The sequence below is a fragment of the Condylura cristata genome, unplaced genomic scaffold, assembly GCF_000260355.1.
Source record: "Condylura cristata isolate star-nosed mole 26May11 unplaced genomic scaffold, ConCri1.0 scaffold00009, whole genome shotgun sequence".
Classification (NCBI taxonomy): domain Eukaryota; kingdom Metazoa; phylum Chordata; class Mammalia; order Eulipotyphla; family Talpidae; genus Condylura; species Condylura cristata.
Window position 1 is genome coordinate 6,160,365 of NW_004567110.1, and position 21,925 is coordinate 6,182,289.

At 54.2% G+C, this 21,925-nt stretch overlaps 1 protein-coding gene across 1 annotated transcript in view; it reads left to right on the forward strand.

Moving 5' to 3' along the window:
* Positions 1–3,368: 3,368 nt before the first annotated feature.
* Positions 3,369–21,925, forward strand: part of OC90 (otoconin 90) — a 28,805-nt gene continuing 10,248 nt past the window's right edge. The window contains exons 1-10 of the mRNA XM_004679981.1: positions 3,369–3,508; positions 6,733–6,824; positions 11,597–11,662; positions 12,942–12,998; positions 15,134–15,308; positions 15,718–15,830; positions 17,605–17,733; positions 17,835–17,876; positions 19,111–19,161; positions 20,978–21,025. Coding sequence (XP_004680038.1) covers positions 3,369–3,508; positions 6,733–6,824; positions 11,597–11,662; positions 12,942–12,998; positions 15,134–15,308; positions 15,718–15,830; positions 17,605–17,733; positions 17,835–17,876; positions 19,111–19,161; positions 20,978–21,025 — 913 coding nt within the window. The remainder of the gene's footprint in view (positions 3,509–6,732; positions 6,825–11,596; positions 11,663–12,941; positions 12,999–15,133; positions 15,309–15,717; positions 15,831–17,604; positions 17,734–17,834; positions 17,877–19,110; positions 19,162–20,977; positions 21,026–21,925) is intronic.

The window sequence follows — 21,925 nt, forward strand, 5'->3', positions numbered from 1 at the left end:
GACCTTAAAAAAACAAGCGGAGCCAACCAGCCCTTGGTAACACCCCTTCATTTCGCCCCTGATCCAACTTGCTTGTATTTGGAGAACTCACCCAAGATGCAACTAGCTCGTCAACTAACTGAGATTCACTTCCTTTTGGAAGTGACATACCCCTGGGTGCCCTAATGATCTGTGCAAGTTGTGGTGGTGCAGAGACAACGCTGGAGGCTGCTACAGGGTCACCACAGCTCGGTACCTGTGCTCATGAAAGCCCTGTCTGCTCGTAGCAATCGGACCTGGAGGGAGGAAGCAGGGCACTAGCGCGTGAGGGCAAGCCAGACCCAGCACCCGCAATGACCTAAGCTGCACTTTCAGAAGAAGGCAGAAGGGACAATGAAAAAACTGAGCCCCTCCGGAGAGATTCACCAGTGATTTCTCTTTACAGCTAATTTAAACTGGGTGATGGCCTTTATCAGACACACTGCACGCGGCAGCTAGGTCATTGCCTAAGCACCCAGGTAGGAGTGATGAGCACCTGTCCTCAGCCGACTTGGACAGCTTCTTGCCTTGATTCCTCTTCTGTGTACCCCTGAATGTGGGGGTTCCCCAGGGTACCCTGAGGTTTAGTGAGTCACTAGGAGGACTCAGAGATTTCAGAAAAGTTGTTATATATTCATAGTTACCATTTCATGCACAGAAAAAGCAACCAAGGTAGGAGATGCTGAGGGCAGAGTCCAGGAGAGCCCAGAGGTGCCCCCCTGGGGGCATTTATTCTCCCTATATGATGTGTGATGACAGGTCAGCTGGGAAATCTCTTTTGAACCACAGCGTTGGGGCTCCTGTGGGGTTCAGTCATGTAGTACGAAGTCCCCAGCTACTCCAGAAGCCAGGATGATGCCACGTGATCCAAGACCCTTGCTGGAAATGACATGTGAGGGGCCCATCTGCAGGCCCCAGGGCCCAGCTACAGACACTCTGTCAGGCAGATGACCCTGAGGCCGAGGTAATCCCCCAGAGGCCACTCCAGGGCCAGACTCTTCTTTGGGATATGCAAGGTTTGAACACCGAGACCAATGAGTCGCCCTTCAGCGCATCCTGCTCATGAGGGGTGACCCCTACTGTAAAGGCCCCTGTTGACCATTTCCACGTGGCAGTTGCTCCAGTATTGCTGGAAACACGGAGTCTCTCATGACCAGGGGGGGTCGCACTTCCTGGAGCGACATGTGGAGCCCACAGCTCCAAGTGAGAACACCCCAGCTCTCACTCGCTCACTGCCTGACCAGCCACATTCCAGCCCGACTTGAGCTGTGCCTGCCCTTCAGAGAGAAAGTCACCTTCTATTTAGGGTCTAAATGGACACCACTTTCTCTCTGGAAGACCCTTGAGTACCCCTGAACTCTTGGTATATAACAAGGTTCTCCAGGAAGTGAATCTTGACCTTTGGGGAGAGAAGCAGCCAGACATTTCCAGCCTCCTCAGACACAACTTCTTCTTGATCTCCAGAGCATTTGGAGGACCCACAAAGTTATGCACATGTCAAGTTCATAAATACCTGCCCTCATGATTTGGGGGTTCTGCACAGGGCCCTCAAATTCTCAAAGCTGAGGAAGATACACACAGGTGCTCAAGCAAAGGGGCATTTACCTGGGTAGGAATCCTGGTAGGTGAGGGCCAGTCCGGTGACCCCTCTGTGCCCCACGAGTGGCTATTAAGACCCTCTGGCAGGAAAAGACTCCTGATATTCTCCATGGAATGGTCTAGCAGCAGGGAAGGGAGGTGATGGGCTGATGGCTTGGTCCCAGCACGCCAGCTGTCCCTTAAGAAGAAAGTCCAGTGGGCCTGCACACCCAGGCACCAAAACGTTAGGGGTATGACTGAGCTTGACTGTAACTTTTCAAAAGCCCTACTTGGAGGGTCCCTCAGGCCTGGGCAGGGGTCTGACCTCACAGCAAGGATCAAAGCTCAGAGGTCCACACAGGACCAGTTTTCTGGATCAAGGCAGCAATTCCAAGGGTGAAGTGACCTGAGGATGGATTCCTGGGGTGAAGGGGTGGCTCAGCCTCCTGAGCTGAGTGTGTCCTGATTTGGGGAACGCCTGGGCAAGTGGAGACCCCCGATGCCACCACACTGTGGTCCCAACAGCATGTGCTACCAGGCTCACTGAGGTCACAGAGATTGTCAGTGAATGTCCCTCACTGAAGGAGGAGACTGCAGCAAAAGGTGTGGCTTCATTAAATGGGGCTCTCCTGGGGGGAAAGAGCACACGTGTGTGTTTCCCCCGAGCATGCTCAAGAGACAAAGTAAGCTGGCAAAAGAGGGAGAAGGAAAGAAGGGAAAGGACAAGGGAAGAAGAGGATAGAGGAGAGAGAAGGTAAGGGAAAGGGAGGAGAAAGGGATGAGGTTGGCGAGGAGAGCAGCAGGAAGAAGACGAGAAGGGTAGACAGGTAAAGGGAGAGGGGCGCGCACAGCCCTGCGTGCGCATGCGCCGTCCGCCTCCTTCCAGGCTACAGGAGCATCATGGCTGCGTGCGCATGCGCCGTCTGCCTTCTTCCGGGATTCAGGCCCATAGTGGGTTTGTGCGCAGACGCGCGCAGGTGCATCACCTACCAGGCTTTCACTTTACTTTTATCAACAAACTTTTGCTCTGGTCTCTCAAGATCTTGTGAAACTTCACTGTCACCGTTTCCCACCTGCAGAGATGGGGGATGCGGGCCAGGGCCCTGCAATGCTCCCCAGGGACATCTTGCTGGTGGCCCGCACTTGTGAACACCTGACCCGCACTGGGGTGCTGAGGGTAAGACACCCCATTGCTCCCAGAGGAAGTGACACACCTGCAGCCCCCGAGGGTCCCTTGTTGGGGGAACGCCCAGGGAGAGGCCCGGAGGGTGAGTGTGGCTGCACCTCCGCGCTAGGTCAGGGCGTGGGGGTTCTGTGTTAGCGCCGGGATGGGGTCCTATGCTCCCCTCCCGAGACACTGCACAGCCTGGGGCTATGGAAATGAAAGCTTCCAGGCATAAGGGACTAAATCTGTGGATTTAGAAAGGCACCCCTTTGCCCACTCCCGCCCCTGTGTTCAGACCCCTTCTGGGAAGCAGCAAAAGCCTCAGCAGCTCTCAGCAGGTTGCCCTATAATCCCCACACCTGCTGCCTTGCACAGGCTGCCTCCTCGCCTCAGGCCGTCCGTGAACTGAAGTCTGCCCTGTTCAGAGCCAGGGCCGGGTGGTGAGGTAAAGCCCTGTGATCCTCTGGAGTCTGTGGCAGACACTCGTGTGTTAGTTCTGTAGCTGAAATTGCAAAGGAGCGAATTCAGGAGCAGGATGTGAAGAGCAGAGGAGCTAGTTGGAAGGGCCTCCTGAGAGCCTTATAGGCTCACCCAAGGCCCTAGGAGGATGACCGCCACTTCCCGCATCTGGGAGTGGGCAGTGACGGAGCTCCCTGCCCCCCAGCAAACCTACATGCAGGGCTCATTCTGGAACCAAGCTGTTAGATTAGAAAGCCCCAGCTCAGGGGCCTCCCTGGTGGCGCAGGGGTAAGTGTCAGCACTGGGAAATTATAGGCAGCCACTGCACCCTAAGTTCCATCCCCAGCCAGTGAGTGATCCATGTGGTGTGGCAGACCTCTCCTACCTCCCCACTGCTCCCCTCAGCAATATATTTAAGTGAATCCACCTGTTCTGCTCCCCACTCTCTCTAGTGAATCCTCTTACCCTGCATCTGTGGCCTGTACTCCAGTTCTTATGTGCATAAATAAATAAAAACACGTCTTTCAAAAATAAAAGTCCTGCTTGGGCCCTCCCTGGTGGCACAGCGGGTTAAAGCACAGCACTGAGAAGCTGAAGCCACTTCAGCATGAGTTCAATCCCCAGAAGTGATCCATTGGCACAGCAGACCTCTCCTGACCTGCCTGCTGCTCCCCTCAGCAGTGTACTTCATTGATCTGCCTGTTCTGCTCCTCAATCTGTCTCTGGCGAAGCCTCTCACTGCCCCTGCACCTCTGGCCGATAAATAAATAAATCTTAAAAAAAAAAAGTCCTCTCACCCTACCCACAGCCTGGACAGAAACCCCCAAGGGAAGCAGGTCACATTCCCTGGCCTGAGGCCAGGGACTCATAAGACAGCTCTCTCCGGGGAGCCTCTTGCTGAGATTCCTCTAGACCAGACAAAGCTGCCCCTTCTCCTCACAGGAGTGTGGGGCTTCCTCAGCTTTCATTCCCCTGTTCCCCCATGGCCCTGGGCCCCCAAGCCTGTGAGGTGAGGTGAGGTGTGGAACAGGGGAGCCATTGTGCTCTAATGATGGCCTGGGGCTCCTGGGGGCTGCGTGGGGCCTCTTAATATCAGCATTACCTGTTCAGCCACAGCTGCAGGCACCTCCCCCTCAGGGGCAGCCCAGCTGCGCCTTTGTGGAAGCCCTGGCCCCCAGTGAGGGGCAGGACAGGTCACATGACTAAGGGTCTCACTTGGGGTATAAAGGTTTAGTCCCATCATGTCAAAGGCAACTGCTTTCCAGAGGGACTGCAAGGTAGGCGCCCCTTCTACTGATGGTGTGGGGGCTGGGAAGGGGGCTTGGGCTGGGGAGAAGGGAAGAAAGGAGGGAGAGAGGAGGGAAAGATAGAGGAAGGGAGGAGAGGGGGCAGAGGGAGGGGGAAGCCACCCCAGAGGCATGGAGGGACATGGGTGGAAGGCAGGGAGGGTGGGAGGGAGAGGAGGCACCCCAGAGCCCTGTTACCCCAGGATGTAGCTGGAAACCAGGCACTCTCTGCGCCTGTGCAGAGATGCAAAGCCTGGGAAACAGCACTTGCTGGGTTCACCTGGAAGGTGCATAGCCATCTATGAGGGCCCTGAAGCCCAGGGGCCCAGGGGCTGCCCCAGGGCACTGGGTGCCTGGATGCCTAAAGGATCGCCCTTTATCTGGAATTTTCTGGATGAGGCTGCTTCAGTGCTGGACTCAGGTGCTCAGCACTTAAAGATTCAGAGCCTCGGGCCCACGTCCATGCTGCCCCACCCCAGGTCTGTACCACAGGAAGCACTTGCTGCAGGACACTCCCTGCCCTGGGTGGATTAGGTCATCAGGAGGCAGATGAAAGGGCTCGTCTCCAGATAGAGTGAGCAGCCCAGCGCCGGCCGGCAGGCCGGCCGGGCAGCCTCATTCCCTGAGGAGAGCACATTTCTGCGCCACCATCAGCCCTGGAGACTTCCTTAAGGCAAATTAGGAAAAGGCGGCCCTTCGTCCTGCTCCCAGGGTTACCTGCCTTGGCCAGCAGAGAATGCTGGGTCTCTATGAAATTTGTCTATAGAATGAGAGTTTGGACGAGTTGATTCCTCTGGCCCGCCCCCCACCCCCCACCCCCAGGCCTCTGGAATTCTCTCATTGTGTGAGGAGAATGTAAAAAAGCTGACTCAGCAAGCTCCTGTATTGACCAGAGTCTGCGACTATAGGTGTCCTTCTGAAATGCCTCAGCTGCTTTCAAGTGGGGTATCATTCCATGCCATACCCTTCATTTTCAGTCTGGTTTCATGGCCTGGACAAGGGGCTATTCAGGTCTGAATCTGCAACAATAGGACCGCCTGTGTAACCCTGAAAATCCAGGCGCTCTAGGAATTTATGTGGCTAAGAGATGATAAGCAGTGCTATGCCCAAGAAAAATCAAATAAGAGAATGTTTGAGCATAGCATAATCTTAAAGAACGCACACCCTATCCTCTAGCGTTTATTTAATACATTTGCTTTACAGTCACCAAAGACTGCTGGAACCCGGGTCAAGTTCATAGAGTAGTGATCCTACAGCAGACCGATGCTTCTCCTCTGGGACACCTTCCCCAGTACTAAGCCACAAGGTAGAGGCCTGGCCTCCTCCTCTGTCAGCCCCTTCAGCACAACGCCAAGCACAGCTCACCTTGAACAACCGTCCCCCGCGGCCCAGTGTGCCACTGGGTATCTTGATCACACCAAGCTATCATTCATAGTTCGTCCCAAAACCATATCCTACAACAGAATAGACTCGAGTCAGTCATCCTTTTTACATTCTGTAGGAAGTTCTATTCCCAGGGAACTGAAAGAATTCTAGCGCCTTCCAGTTTTCATTTCTTTCCTTCTCTACTAAATACTCAGTTGACTATTCTTTGAGTGTCGTCAGTATTGCTGGCCTAGCCTGGCCAGCTATGATAGGCCCCTTGCCCACATCTCTTGAACCCCTAGGATGGCAAAAAGTGTTTAAAGTGCTCAAAAGCCGAGGAATAGGGAAGTCTGCGGGAAACTTATTGTTTGTTATTGTGAGGTCCCGCCAAGCAATCGCCAAATTTATTCATCGGCCAAGTCAAACTGAACAATGGTTCAAAGTCAATGCTGAATGAAGATTTGGAAAGCTGGTGCATCTTGAGGTCGGCATCGATTCAAATGCAGTGTGGAAGTCAAACTGTAGGGCTTGAAAAATTGCCTCCTTACCATTAGCTTGCGAACTACTCACAGGTAGGCAGCTTCCTCGCCATCAACTCCTGGATCCTTGCAATGCGCCTGACACCCAAGTGGCCACGTACACCTGAGTGTGTAGTGAGACCACACGGCAGCCTCAAGGGCCAATAAACTGAGGGAAGGGGACCCCCTTTACGTCACACTGCAGCTAGTGGCAGAGCCATGCAAACAACTTCTGGGGCCTTCTCTTTTTATCACCCCTCCTTAGGGGGAAAAGGGCTTCTGGGGTCCTATCTCCTAGGGTTTCTGAACACCTCCTCACCCTTTCCCTCTGTCTTCTCCACAGGAGGCTGTTCTGGATGGAGCCACAGATCTGTTCTCTGTCCCCTGCTATGATCGTGCTTCTCCTCATAAGCTTGCAGCTGGCCCCACGTGCAGGTGAGTCATGGTGTCCACAGTGCACTTCTGCTTCGTGTAGTAATGGGACGAAGTGGGGGTCTAGGAACAGTACTGAGGGCTTGTCTACCCTCAGAAGTCAATGTGGACCCAAGGAAGCTGGGCCAAGAAGAGCAATATGGTGGCGGCAACAGTCTTTGCCTGCAGTTGCTACTACGAATGCGGGCTGAATTGTCAGCTTCATCCGACTTGCTAATCAATGTGTCTGCCCTTTTGTCTAATGAGTGATGGAACCAAAGCCCTGGTAAGCTCTGGGTTCACTTCCTTTGGTGTTTATGAGGTCGTGGTGCCGAGCATTTCTATGCAGGGTGGGCAAGGAGGCAGTGGAGCAGGAGAGAGAAAGGCAAGTGTCCAAAGGCAAGCGCTCCAGCCCGCATCTAAGGCTGAATTCTGTCCCACTATGACCCAGTCATCTAAGCAGGCACCTCGACCGGGTTGTCATCTTCAATTCACCTGGAGTCTCAGCTACAAGCCTGAGGCTTCTTTCTCCTTCCTGTTTCCTTTCTGACGTAAATATGCGGCTCTCAAACACTAAACCCATGCCCTTCTTTCCTCCGACTGTTGGGCCTGTAGTGGCCTGGAGCGCTCATTTAGCCAGGCATTTTCCTGTCCAGGTAAACCAATGTGCTGACCCTCTGCGGAGCACAACAGGGACGGGGAGACAGAGTGAATCAGCAAATATTGCTGATCATTTATCTTGACCATGACTGGAATTCGTAGACAATGAGGGGTTCACATGTCACCCAGAAGCTGGATGAGCTTTCAATGGAGCCACTTCCCCTTGAACTCAGTGTTCCTGCAACTCAACACCCTGCAGCACCCTGAGACCACTGCTGCAGGACAGTGGGCTGATTGCCGATCGCCGGGCTTGCGCTCACTCCTTCCTCCATAGTGTTGCCTGGTTCCAACATTTTTGCCACCATCTGGGTCTTTGGTGCTAATGCTACTGGGTGGCATGTCAGCCTCCACTTTAAAAAAAAAAAAGATTTATTTATGCATATAGAACTGGGGTACAGGCCAGAGGTGCTGGGGTGACAAGAGGATTCACAGGAGACAGACTGGGGAGCAGAGTAGGTAGATGGATGCAGTACCCTGCTGCGGGGAGCAGCAGGAAGACGGGAGAGGTCTGTCGCGTCATGTGGTCAGCTCCCTGGCTGGGGGTCGAACTCATGCAGAAGTGGCTGCGGCCAGCTTGTAGCGCTGTGTCCTATCCTAACCTGTTGCCCACCAGGGAGGCCTTCAGCCTCCACTTTTACCAAGAATTCAATTCAACTTGATCAAATTCCAAGTAAGATTTTCATTCATCTCATTTTTGGTGACAAAATTGTGAAATATTCTATAGGTTTTCCATCTTCTCCCTATTTTTCTCTCAGGTGAGATCTCTTTTACCCAATTTTCTAATTTTTTTGTACTTATTTTCCTCACTAATTCACCTTTTCTTCTTACAAAACAACAAATGTTTCCTTTATTTAAAAAACCTTGCCAATATCCTCCCAACCACTCTTTGCACATTTTTTGATATTTTTTTACTTCTCTATAAAATTGTGCACATTAAACATTTTCTGTCCTTCTGGCTGTATCTCTCTTTCCCTTAGTACACCAGGATATTAGTGACCATGATAACTTGCTATGCTAAATTGTTGCGAACATCTGTATGCTGGTCCTGGAAGATTTTATTCTTAAATGCAAACACCAAGTGTTCAAAAAAGATGGTAGCCAAATGGGAAAGGCGTGGCTGGGGAAGATCAGGGCAGGGCAAGGGGAGGAGCCGGGGGAGAGGGCGCGTGTCTGAAGTCACAGTGGCAACCAAGGGAATTTTGGCCTGGGCAGGTGTCCCAGGCCCAGGCTCACTGAGGGGCCTGCTGAGTCAGAGGCCGAGCTGTGTGCGGGTCTGGAAGATGTGACCGCCATGTAATTGCTGCCTAGGAATGCCGCCCCTGTTCTCTGCACCCAACGCTGGCTTGTGGCTTAGAAGAGTGGGAATTGGGGTGTCAATGGCCTCTGTGTTAGGAGAGTGAGAGACCCTCCCACCTGGACCATGTGTTCCTTTACTGCCAGCTCTCTCCTGGGCTTAGTTGGTCAAAGGCAGTATCATCCCCACTGCCCACTGTTCTCTGCCATGCTCATGTCCTTCCAGGTTTCTGGGAAGTGGGTGGGCAAAGAGAGGTAGATCTTCTGGGAAAAATAATCCATCATCACACCACTCATCATCATGGATAGACCTTATCTTTCCACTCACTAGGGGCGGCCATCTAAATTTGCTTAAAGTCTACCAGACCAGGATTCTGCAATTCCAGGATGCCACCTCTCACTGGCTGGTGGATTGGTCACTTATACTTGTATGTCCATTTTATGTGCCTGCACTCATAGCAGATACTGATTGAACTTGAGCTTCAATTTGTCATAGTCCTTGCCCTCATGGAAGTCCTAGTTAATGGGGAAACAGTTACAGCTCTTTGTAACATGAAGTCAGACGTGTAATGAGAAAGTTCACCTGATGTCATGGAGGGGTAGAGAAGGTGTGTCACTACCAGCCCAGGCTGAGGTCAGGTTGGGTGGGCTTCCTGGATGTTGAGAGGGCCTGCTTAATATCAGAAGCGTCTGGAATGCAAAGTCTAGGGCACAAACAATCTGGGACACAACGACTGAAACGCAAAACAGAGGGCACCCTCTCTGGGGTACACACCTAGGCAAAGGTAGGAGAGCAGGAAGTTGTTTGGTGTCTAGATGCCAGGAGCTTCCAGCGTGCATCAGAAGCATAAAGTTCAAGGTGAGAGGGGTTCAAGGTGGGTTCGAGATCAGAGAGAGCTTGTGTGTTGGGTGGGAAGAAGCTAGAGCTTCGTGAAGGAGCCGTTGTTTCATTGTCCATTAAAGGGCAACATCAGTGTGCATGCTGGGTGCACTGGGGTGACCCACAATAAATCCCGGAGTGGCTGAACGTGGGCACCAGTGCCCTCTAGCACTCTCGTCCCGAAGCAGGCACACATTTTATTCTATGCATTCTATCCTCACGTGGCCTCTCTCCTCCTCTGGACTTCGTAAGTGAACTAATTCAGTCTCTGGATAAACAATTTAAAATCCAGGGTGACATCTTCAGCTGCTAATGAAAATGTGTGGGCGTTGATATCCTGAAAGTTAGGGGGTGTGTGGGAAGCAAACGTGCCCCAGGAGCTCAGCGGTGATGAGCTCATCCCCAACCTCCAGAACAGAATTTAATTATCAGTTGCACAAAGGAAACACCAGCCAGCTAATTATCAAGGAGCAGGCAATATTTTACAATTGCTGCTGAAGTGGGCAGCAGGTATTCTTAGCTGTTGGCTGTGATGCTAATTAAATAGTTTCTGGGGTAATTATACCAAAAAGTAAAACGTGCCAGAAACGAACGATCATATGGGCTATCTCAGTGACATGGGTTCAAGTGGAGCCAACTTGGGCTGCAGGTATGTGGCTCACAGGACACAGCCCATGGTGCGCAGCTGGTGAGAAGTCTCCTCCCCGGGAATCATTCCTGGACCAGGCAAGTGGTGGGCACTGAAAGCTGAGAGAGGTGCCATCAGCACACCCTGCCTGGCAGGCCTGCAGGAAGTACTCCCCAAACTCCTCTGTGCCCCTCCATTTGGACCTTCAAATTGAAGTCAATCTCCAGACTTATTTTGTTTAGCCAAATGTTGAGTTAAGAGTTTAAAATGGGAAGATTTTACCAAAACTTTAGGTTTCAAAACAATCTTGAAATATCTGACTTGTGGGGCTTCTTCTCCATGACCTGGGGCTGTCAGCTGCCCCGTCGTGGTTTCCTGTTGCTGTAGCTCGCCGCAGTCCCCACTGCTCCCTATTGCTTCCCATCACGGTAAATTGAACCCCATTCACAAAAAACCTCAGAAGGCACATTAAGAAATAATACTACGCGCAAGGTGTGGTTTCCAGACAACCAACTTCAAAATCAGTGGGGGGGCTCAGGTATTAGAATTAGCTCAAGTATTAGCTCCCCACTGGAGCTGCTAGATCAGACTGGAGCAGGGGCCCACCAATCAGAACCGCCTCCCAGAGGACCTTGATGCTGATGTTCTGGGAGGAAACCTTCTCCTTGCCTCGTTCCTGCCTAGGGAATTGGATTCGCACCACGTCTGTACTCATCTTCTCTAATCTTTCACCTCCAGAAACCCCAAGCATGCATGTACTTTTAAAGTGTGCTTTAAACTGTACTTGAAACCATATGCTTCATATGCAACAAAAAATTCAACATCAATTCCCCAAGTTCTCTTTCCCCAACCAGAAGGCCACGCTTTTGTTTTTTTGCACGTAAGAACTGGGGTGGGGCGTGGGCCAGAAGGCAGGGTGAGAAGTTGAGCCAGAGCCAGAGCCGGGAGCAGAACAGGTGATCTACTGAAAAGCACTGCTGAGGGGAGCAGCGGGGAGACAGGAGAGGTCTGCTGCACCCCGTGGTCTCTCCCTGGCCGGGAATTCACTCAGGCCTCAGGGGGGATGGAGCTGAGACTTAACCCCTAGGCCTCCCAGGGAGGCCTCCGAAGGCCACTTTTAAGGCCTTTAAGCACAAAACACGGGGCCCATGTCAGCCATTCCTTTAGTTTCTTCAAGAGCCACCACGGTGGCCTGGAGCAGAGCAGCCAGAAGGCAAATATGCCCAGAACTGAGTCTATGGCCTCTTGTTCCTCTCTTCCTGCCACACCCCGGTCTCAGCTCAGTAACGACCGGAGGCCATGTTCTTCTAACCCTGTTCTCTTTCTTGATTATAGGGGGCCACCCTCTGGACACCCCACACCTTCCACAGGATCTACTGCCAGGATTCTCAAAAGATATCAGTAAGGATTCTGTGGCCTTTTCTAGAGAGACCTAGGTGGGTGGAAAGTTGGCTGGGACATTGGCAGAGAAAATCACCCCTCTGAGTGTACCCCAGAGTCGCTGGTAAGGAGTTTGTAGCTAAAAAAAATGTCTTCCTCAGTTTCCCCTGAAGCCTGACACACCACTTTTCTCTCCTTTGAGACAAAGTACTAAAATCTCCTGCCAGAGGCCAAAGGTTGTCTGGAAGGGGAGACCAGGAGAAGGAAGCAAAAGGACTGAGCAGAGGACCCCCTGGTGACTGTATTCCAGCTGCAACCTGAGCTCAGGACTTTCTGGAAGGCAGGGCAGCAATAGATAGCGATACATTCATTGCCGCTGTGCGAAGGAAGGAAGGAAACTTCATGGTTCCCTGAGGGAGAGCACGTTTCCCGGTGACAGTGGAGAGGTAGCTCCCATGCCTTCCTGCGGGGGGAGGGGTCATTGAAGAGCCTCACCCGTAGGGACCTGGGGGTGATCTTAACCCTGAGTAGAGTGTTTGTTCCTGATCTTGGGAGAATCGGCCCACTCTTGCTGGCTTGAGGCAACCAAAGTATTTGTGCACAAGCTCATGAGCGCCGTGATCATCCCTGCACCATCCCAGGTGGCACGACGTCCCGGAGAATGCTGTGCTCGCAAGGGTGCCCTTCAAGCAGATGTTTAGGCTCTCAGGCCACACCTGGCACACCGAAGGGCCAAGGCCAGAACGCACAGCGGGCAGCAAGCCACGGCTCCAGGCCTTGTCAGCAAGAGCGGCCCTGGTGGTTACTGAGAGTCTGTCTCTACCAGTCCTGACACAGGTTCCGCTCCAGGGGTCTTTTTTATTTATTTATTTAAATATTCAACCACCCTGTCTAGTCATCAGGTCATCAGATCAGGTTTCCATGGCAACTTATGTTACTAGAAACTCAGCCCCAGGTCAAATCCACCCTTTGAGAAAAAGGATCCAAATGATTCCTCTTCCTCTTACCCCACGGGGCAGAGGTGAGCCTTCATGCTCTCCAGTGTATTTTCTTTCCTTTTTTTTTTTTTTTTTGTCAAGATATATATTTTATTTATTTATGCATACAAGAACTGGAGTACAGGCCAGAGGTGACAGGACAGGGGACAGTGAGAGGAATCAGCAGAGACAGAGTGGGGAGCAGAACAGGTGGATCCACTGAAACACACCGCTGAGGGGAGCTGGTGGTAGCCTGAAAGTGCTGAGATTTAACCCCTGCACCATCAGGGAGGCCCTGATTTCTTTTCTTTTCTTCCTCTTAGACGTCACATTCTTAAATGGAGTGTTTAAAAATGTGGAAAGCGTGGCTGAAATTTTTGGTAAGTTGCATCCGAGACTGGGTTTCCCCGCAGCTGTGTCAGGACTTGCGTCCAGGCGGGGAGCTGGCAGGATACAAACGGCCAGTTGAGGCGGTGGAGCCTACGAGGGCTCAGTGACAAGGCCACAGCTACAGGACAATGTCTCCTCTGAGCCCTGAGCTTAGTCTCCTTACATCAGAGTAATTTTATGTTTTTCCTCACAATTAGTGAGCATAGCTAAGTCCTAAGCGTCCCAAAGGGTGTCAGGGTAGCTGGTGTGCCCTTGTCGCCTGCAGAACAGCACGGTGACCCCCAGCTTGGATTATGAATGTAGCCGACAGGTAAGACCCGAGCAAGTCCGACAGCAGCAACATGATTCACGAGCAGCTGGATCCCGCATCGCTGAGTGTACGGAGTTCTGCAGACGTCTGTCTGCATGATGACGTGTGGGCGTCCTGGGCGTTTTGGGGTGAAAATGCATTTGACACACACACACACACACACACACAAGCAAGTGTGTTTTCAGCATTGATCTGTTTCTTCATGTTTCCGAATAGACTTTGTGGAGACAAAGGGTGGGCGAGGGCAGGAGAATGTGGTGGGAAGAGGAAGGGGCGCAGTGTGGAAAGGGCGTCCCACAACGCCGAGCCTCCGTGTTCCCTCATGGCGCCCTGGGCCCTGGCGCCGGGGTAGCGGGGCCCTGTGGAGCAAGGCGCTGTGCTCCAGTCCCAAGCAGAGCGTGGAGAGCGCAAGCCTGAGAGCCAGTGCGAAAAGTGGCGCTACCCTCGTGCCAGTTGTTGGCCACGGCATATTTCCTTCGGGCAAGTCACGGTCCTGGTGCACGCCTTGGGCCTGTCTCTGGCCTTCTGCTTCTTTACCCGGGAAACAGAGCTGCTAGAAGACCACTTCTCTGGCAGCGTGAGCGCGAGGTTGATGGGACAGCAGACCAAGTGAATTCTTTCTGAAGCATCACGTACTTCGCTGATGTGACTGTGGTTGTGCTGCCTAAAGCATGTGGAGAAGTTTCTGGAATACAAGTACTCAAAATCTGTGAGAGTCGAACCCCCTCCCTTCCTGCACTGGTTTTAGTTCCTAGTATTGGGACTGTATCCTCTGGAATCCCTGCATCACATTGATCGTGATGTGGATAATGAAGACCTTGGAATATTTTACAGAAGTGTCTGATGGCAGCAGGCCTGGTGCGGCAGCTCCACACAGTAGGCAAAGACCCGCAAGGTCACGCCATCCTGCTCCACTGCTCACTGGGGATACTGGTTTTTCAGCTTTAAACCAGGGCCTCATGGTGACAGGGTGGCTGCCGCAGCTCCAGCCAACCTAGCCTCACCCACATTCCAAAGGGAAGGTGTAGAGTAAAAAATTCTTCTGACATTACAGAAGACCTCTTTGAATGCCTTGGCTCCTTGACAACAAAGGCTGTGCTCCCCAAAACTCTGCTTCTCTTCCTTGCATTTCCACACATGAGAGTGTGTAAATATAACTGGTTTCCTGTCCTGCTCCACTCAAGAACCTCAAAGAAAGATCTCACTGTATCATTTCTTTATTAGGAAACTAGTACTTCCCCAAAGCCTCTAGCAGATGCCCTCGTAAGCTGCCATGACCAGACCTGGGTCCCATTCTCAGCCCCAGATCAGCCACTGTCAGGGAGACATGCTGAGAATGACCAGGGAACACCCATTTATTTATGCATATAAGAGCCTTGGTGCAGGGCAGAGGTGCAGGGGTGAGGGGAATCACCAGAGACAGAGGGGAGCAGAGCAGGCGATCTATTAAAATACACTGCTGAGGGGGGCAGTGGGCGAGACAAGAGATGTCTGCTGCACCATGTGGGTCACCTCCCTGGCCGGGGATCCAACTTACACCACAGTGACTGACAGTAGCTTAAAAGCATTGAGACTTTCCCCTATGCAACCAGGGAGTCCCCCACTTTTCTACTTAATAAGAAGGCAGAGGTAGCTGTTAGTTGGGTGACCACAGGGCCCATGGTCAAGGTAGATAACCTGCCTTCTTCAATTGCCAGGAATAGTCCTTAGAAATAGGAAACAGATGTGTTTCATCTTCCCAAGGTGTATGAGTCCAGAATGGGGGCTCCCTCCTCACTGGACCTCCCCATGCTCACCTTGCCCCCCTCCTCACAGACTGCCTGGGCTCCCACTTGACCTGGCTGCAGGCTGTCTTCACCAACTTCCCTGCCCTGCTCCAATTTGTGAATGGTATGAAGTGCGTGGCTGGTCTCTGCCCCCGGGACTTTGAAGACTACGGCTGTGCCTGCAGGTTTGAGATGGAAGGGCTGCCCGTGGACGAGACTGACAGGTGAGCCAGGGCAACGGGTGGGCACGCAGAGGCCCGGCTGACACATTGACAGGGCACGGGCTCCGAGAGCCTGCACTGAGGGCGTGTGTGGTGATGTCTGCGCCTCGTGTCGCACCCTGGGGTGGCCGCGCTCCTCATCTCTGCGGCATCTGTAATGTGCTTGTGTTCTAAGGGGTCATCAAGACCTGTCTTACAGCCACGCTACAGAGCTTCGTTTTAGTGTTTCTCAAATTTTGGGCCAACCGTATCGGAATGACCCAGTGCTCATAGAATCCAGATACCAGGGCCCCACTGTGAGTTGTGAAACAGACCACTGCCAGGAGCCACCCAGAGACCAGACGCTCATGGGTCGCCTGCTTGTCGCCTCACCCTGACCCGTGCTGCCACCCAACCCTGCCTGCACCCACAGCTGCTGCTTCCAGCACCGCAAGTGCTATGAAGAGGCCGCGGACACGGGCTGTCTCCAGGACCCCACCAAGCTCAGCACAGACATCAGTTGCGTCAGCAAGAGGATCACGTGTGGTGAGCCCCCCCAGGGCCCTAGGTGGGGGTGGGGAGCTGAGGCTCCCAGGATCCTCCTCATCCTCATCATGCGACACCAGCAACTCTGCAAAGACCACGGCCAGGACTATGCATCTGCACCTGGCGGACAGTGGATGCGCAGCAAATGCTTTCTTGAATCAAACCAGTAGCTATCAGCAGATTGTTGGGTGTATGATTCTCCACTGTAGCAACCCTGGGAGCTTGGGAAAGGCTAAGAGGCTGTTATTTAAGCACTGCGTGATGGAGAGGTGGTAATTTTATTCCTCCTCAGAACCTCAAAATGGAGAGGAGAAAATCTGCTTCAGAGCTTGGCTCTGAAAATTAAATCAAACAATGATTACATGAAAATGATGTTACATGTAATCAGTTCGATGCAGTCCAGGTTAGTGAAGTGATGGCTGTCGGTTAATGCAAGACTGACGAGCTAGGACTCAGTGGTGGAGGAGGAGTGGATGACCGTGTTTGGTTATTGCTTTTTGTGAGGATTGAACACATGTCGGTCCCACCTCAGCACCCCAGGCACCTGCCATGGACTCCTGGAACTTTAGCTCATGTCTCCAGGCCACCCGGGCACAAATGCAGACCAGGCAAAGCCCAGGGGTCGAGGGCACGAGCCGGGACCGGCCCTGCCCGCCTTTCCCAGAGCCTGGTCTATGTGGCCAGCCTGGCACATGGCAATGCTGGTCTCCCCACAAACCGGATTAGCTGGGGGCTTCCATGGAAGTTTCCAGACAAGGAGAGGAAAGAGCAGAGAGAAATTAAATAAACTCCTTCTGCCATGTAGCTGCCGAGTCACAGAGTCAGAAATTTGACTCCAAAGCCCAGGTGACGTGGAATTGGAGGCATCGGGAAAGGCTTGGGGTGAAGAGGGGAGTGAGCTCGGGAGACACCATTCATTCACTCACTCCTTGACCCACCCAACAGATACACACTGAGCACCTACACCAAGACAAGCTCCACAGCCCTTGGTGTTGGGCTGTCCTGACCTTGTAGAATTTCTTCGGTACACTAAAAACATCAAAGACGCAGGATGTAGTATACTAGATAATGGCGAGTGCCGGTGGGGGAAAGACATCAAGGAGAAGTCATGGGGGCGTGGGGGTGCAGAGGAGGGGCACTGGGTGCGATGAGAGGGCAGAGAGGGCTCCTGAGGTGATGCTGAGTAAAGAGAGAACCCGGGAAGCAAGCCCGTGACTCCAAAACGCCAGTGTAGACGGAGGACACCCCATGTGGGTGGGCCCTCAAACTCGGTGTCTTGTGTTGGCAAACAGGGACCTGTGGGATAGAAATTGGTTGATGAGGGAGGAGGCAGGGGGCAGCTGAGAAGGAACTGAGCAGGGCAGTGGTTTTGTGTTGAGTTGGGAAGTTGTTGGAAGGCTGTGGACGGACAGACAGACAAGGGAATTTCTACATAATTTTTCTGGCTCCCCCTTGAGAGCAGACTGGCATCAGGGAGACAAGCTGGGAAGACGGTGACATAAACTGGGCAAGAGGGAAAGGCTGGGCCGGGAAGAGGTCGAGGTAGGGGTGTGGTCAGGTGGGAGAGAGGTGGGGAGCAGAGCCCTGGGTGGGCTGAGGCAGGGGGAGCGCAGAGGCAGCAGTAGGCTGTCCCAGGCCCAGGACGCTCCAGGAGAGGCGGGGACACGAGTGAGTGAGATGAAGCCCGGAGAGGAGCTGGCCCGGGCGGGCAGGCTGTGCAGGCAGCTCCCAGGCGCCAGGGGAGAGCCGCCGCCAGCCTGTTCTCGCCCCGCAGAGTCCAAGGACCCTTGCGGGCGCCGGCTGTGCACCTGCGACAAGGCTGCCCTGCGGTGCCTGGCGCGGTCGCGCGTCAACTCCTCCCTGAACCTCCTGGACACCTCCTTCTGTCTGCCTCAACCTCCAGGTAAGAGGAGCCTCTTACCTGGCAGTCTCTTCAGAAGCCAAGTTCAGAACCTTCCCCAGCACCCCAAACCCACCACTCTGAACGATGTGTTTCCTTCTCAGAGACAACCAGCGGGATTGAGCTGACCACAGCACTGCCCCCAGGTGGGCCTCCAGGGAGCGGCTTTTCCTGGGACCCCTGGGGCCGACCGTCCTATGCTGCTTCATGACAGTTACGCATGTGGAGAGAAGTGTGGTTGTGTGGGCGTGAGGGGGTACAGTCACGAAAACAGCGGCTCAGTCTGCTCCCCGCTGGGCCTCCCCCCACCCCGGGCCAAACTCCCTCAGCGTCGCCTGACCCCAGGGGGATGGGAGCTGCTGCTCTGGGCCCGTGACCAGGGCCTGGGCCTTCCAGTGACTCCACCGCTGAGTCCACCCTGCACGGGTCTAATGCCGACGCCATCCTGCTGTGTGGACAGACCTGTGGAGGGCGCTGTGAGTTCTCTCTCTCTCCTTCCTGCCCCTGTAGCGGGTCTGCACTGCCCAGGCAGGGTCAGCGCCCCACGGAGCCGGGCCCCGGACCGTTGGGCGAACTCCTGGCCACCGAGGCCTCCCGGCAGGCCCCTGCTTGCTTCCTCCTCTCCCCTCTCGCCTCCCCCACTCAGCATCCAAAGGGGAAGCTGCTTTCTGTGTCTCCTCAGGCCAGGTCGGCCCCTCACAGGAGTCCACTGAGTGTCAGCTGCTCTGAAACGGGCGCCCGGTGGAGAGAGAGCTGGGGTCATGCTGCCGTTCCTGTCTCACCAGCACCCCCACAGCCGCTCCCTCTCAGCGGGGGGTGCTGGGTGGGAAGAACAGGTGCCCCTGGCCGTCCTCCTCCTTTGCTGGCGCTGGGGCCTCCTCCTCGGAACTGCTCCCACAGCGTCCGTTCAAGAGGGCGCTGCTGTGGGTGTGTGGTTGGGCATGTGTGGGTGTGAGTGTGCATGGTGTGGGTGCAGGCATGTGTGTAAGGGGGCGTGTGCACACTTGTGAGACCGGGGGTGCACACCCTCTCTCCACCTCTCCTGCCTCCTGAGACCAGCCTTCCTTCCTCTCTGCCATCCTGCCTGCTGGGGGCTGAAGTCTGCTTAAGCTCCCGCACTCTGCAGTCCCAGCCTTTCCTGGCCTCCAGCCTGTGTCTGGCAGCCCCATGGAGTCCCTCCGAGTCCCTGCTGGGGAGTCCCTGCTGAGCACCCCTGTGTTCCGGGAGGTGTGGGAGCGTCCCGGAGCCCTCAGACACGTGTGCCGCAGCTGTCGGGCCCGTGGCGCCTCCCCCAGACTCTTCTCCTGAGGCCAGCTGTACCGGCCCGCGCACTGACACCGTGGTCCATTAGTCATTGCCTTGGGGTCTCTCTCTTTCCAGTGGTGCCCATGGAGTCCACGGACGCCAGCCTGGTGGCCCTCTCAGGAGAAGGTGAGCGTGAGGGGACTGACGTGCAGCCAGATACCTGCACTTTGATGGCATCAGCGGCCGATGGGCCGGCATCAATTCCTCAAAGATGACCTGGCCTACGTCTGCAGAACCACCTCATGTACATTCCAGAGTCTCTTCTGGCTCTTCTTGACCCCGAACCTCTTCCCTACCTACTCAGCTTCCCGCATGTTCCTGTTCCCCCCCATACCCCCCACCCCCCGGATTGCCAGGTAAAATGCAGGATACCCACCTCCACCATCCAGCTGAATTTCAGATGAACAGCAAATAGCTGTTCAGTGTGGCCCGGACTCCGCATGGGGCATTCTTAGACTAAGAAGTTGCTTGCATGTCAGCCCCATCTCCCTGGGCGCCTGTATCTTTATGGCTACGTCAGGGGGGCCCCTGGATGTGTGTTGTTTTCTCTGCTGCTGTGAGCACAGAGGGGGAGCTCGTGGGACAGCGCACCCCTGACCATCCTCCAGTTCCAGGGCGGCCCATCCCCAAGCTGCCATGGGGTCCGGGAAGAGAGAAGGCCCCGCGCAGAGCAGAGCAGAGCCTGCCATGAGCCCTGCCCCACCGCAGCGTGATGGTCGGTGCCCACATCCACACCAGGCTGAGGATAGGCAGCCAAGTTCCTGCCCTACTGGCCAATCACAAATCAGCCCAAATGGGGCTATTCTCCGCTTCCTCCAGCTGGAGCCACTACCTTTGGCAGGACCCCAGGAGCATGCACAGGGGTGTGAAGTGTGGCTGGAGTGTGTGGACACGCTCACACCTTCGCCCCTCCCCCCATGACCCGACGGTGCACACGCTTGCCCCCCAGAGGACGGGCGGCCTGTGCGGGGCCAGACCCATCCGTCTGCAGCACGAAAGCCCCCGGGCTTGTACATGTCTCCACGGCCGCGGACCAAACAGCATGTGCTGGAGTCAGGCAGAGGTGGGGTCAAAACTGGCCCCCCGTATTTCAGCTGTGCTACATGGGAGCCCCGTCCACCCTCCCTAAGCTTAGGTTTCTTCGCTTGCAGAAAGCCGGAACCAAGGATTGGCAGGTGTTTTCTGTAAAGGGTCAGAGAGTGAATCCTTCAGGCTTCGTGGCCCACAGGCCTTTGCGAATCCTACACTCTGCTCTCCTAACAGGGAAACAGCCGCCAGGCAGACAGCTCCCAGCCAGATGGGCGTGCCAGCCAAATGTTATCTGCAGCAACAGACGAAGGGCTGGACCCTAGTTTTGCCAACCGCTGGAAAGGGTGGCGGAAGTAATACATGAGAGAGCCTGGGAAGATTCTCGACCAGGACTTTCTTCCAGATACCCCGCTGTGGCTGTAACAAATAGTATTCCCCATCAAACCAGATGCAGCCCAGTGGGGGACTGGCTCTTGTGCAGTCTCACTTAATGCTCACGCGTGAAGGTCACACTGTCACCTCCATGGTAAGATGGTAGCTTGAGAGGGAGGCAGCAGTCGTCACGGACACACAGCTGGGAGTTGACTGGGACTTGGGGCTTCGATGTGTCCGTCCCTGATTCCAGACTGAGCTCCTTACGCTGCTCCTCCCTGCCATGGGTGGCGCCAGCCAGAGGCAATACTGGTTCTTTCTCCCAAGCAGATCAGTTTCTGGTCTCTTTGCCTGAACTCGGGACCGACCCTAGCCAAGTGGCCCCTTGGCACTGAATTGGGGCCTCACTGGACACCAGTGTTCAGCCATATTGGCAAAAGCCTTCTCTTTGGTCCCCAAACCTCGGTCATCTGCAGTGGCCTTGCCAGGCTCAGGTGCTGAGCTGGTTGGGGAACTGAAATGGGACTGTTTCTTTTCACAGTGGCCATAGAGACCAGCCCAGCCCGACTGACCACACTGCCCAAGACAAGTAAGCCAAGGGGTCTTTGGAGCAGAACTTGGACTCCGGTGGGAAATGTCATCTAAATATGTGTGCTGGGTTCTGGCCACCGCTCATAATGGTTCCTGCAGGAGCCAGTCTGTGGATTGTGTGGTAAACAGGTTCTGGGAGCTTAAAAGTCCAGCTCATTCAGCCACGTGCACTGGTCACTCACCTCGGCCTCAGGCTGAGAACTGGTTTTCTTCCCATTGTACAATTGACTCATGAAAAACAGCCAATCCCCAAAAAAGCCCGGGTTGAGATGTTATCAGTGTGCCTTAGTCACTCTGTTTTGTGACTAGCCACAGCTTCTTGACTGGTAAGTACAGATCGCTGGGATGACTGCCTAGTCATTGCTGAGAGCGAGCGAGTGGACAGCAATTCCTTGGTCAACAGCCAACGTGAGGACCTCAAGGTGCTGCCTGTCCGTGAGCGCCTGGCCTCTGTGTCATCCCTCTCAGGTCCTGGGGCTCCCTGCTCCCCCATGTAGCAGATGCAGGACAGCTGCAAGCAATAATGGCTGGAGAGAAGAGGTTAGGGGAGGACAGTTTAGTATTTCTTTAGTCCTGATTCTGTACGGTTTGCCTCTGAAGAGAGCCATCAGCCCAGGTTAGAGCTGTACAGATTCTCAATTTATGGCATATCAAGAGTGTCTGAAACCCCGATTTTGACTTAACGCCATCATCACCTTGACCTTTGACACTGACTAAGGCAGTTCCCTCTTGTGGAGTGTAACCTGGAACTGCCCTCTCCAGCACTCTGTGCTGAGCCAGAAGTGAAATCGGGGTGCTTTGCTGAGGAGATCAGCGGTAGCCAGATGGCCTGGGCTGGCTTCCTGCTGCTCCTCGGATCCATGACCTTGAACAAGCAATTTAGCTCTTTTCTATGTGG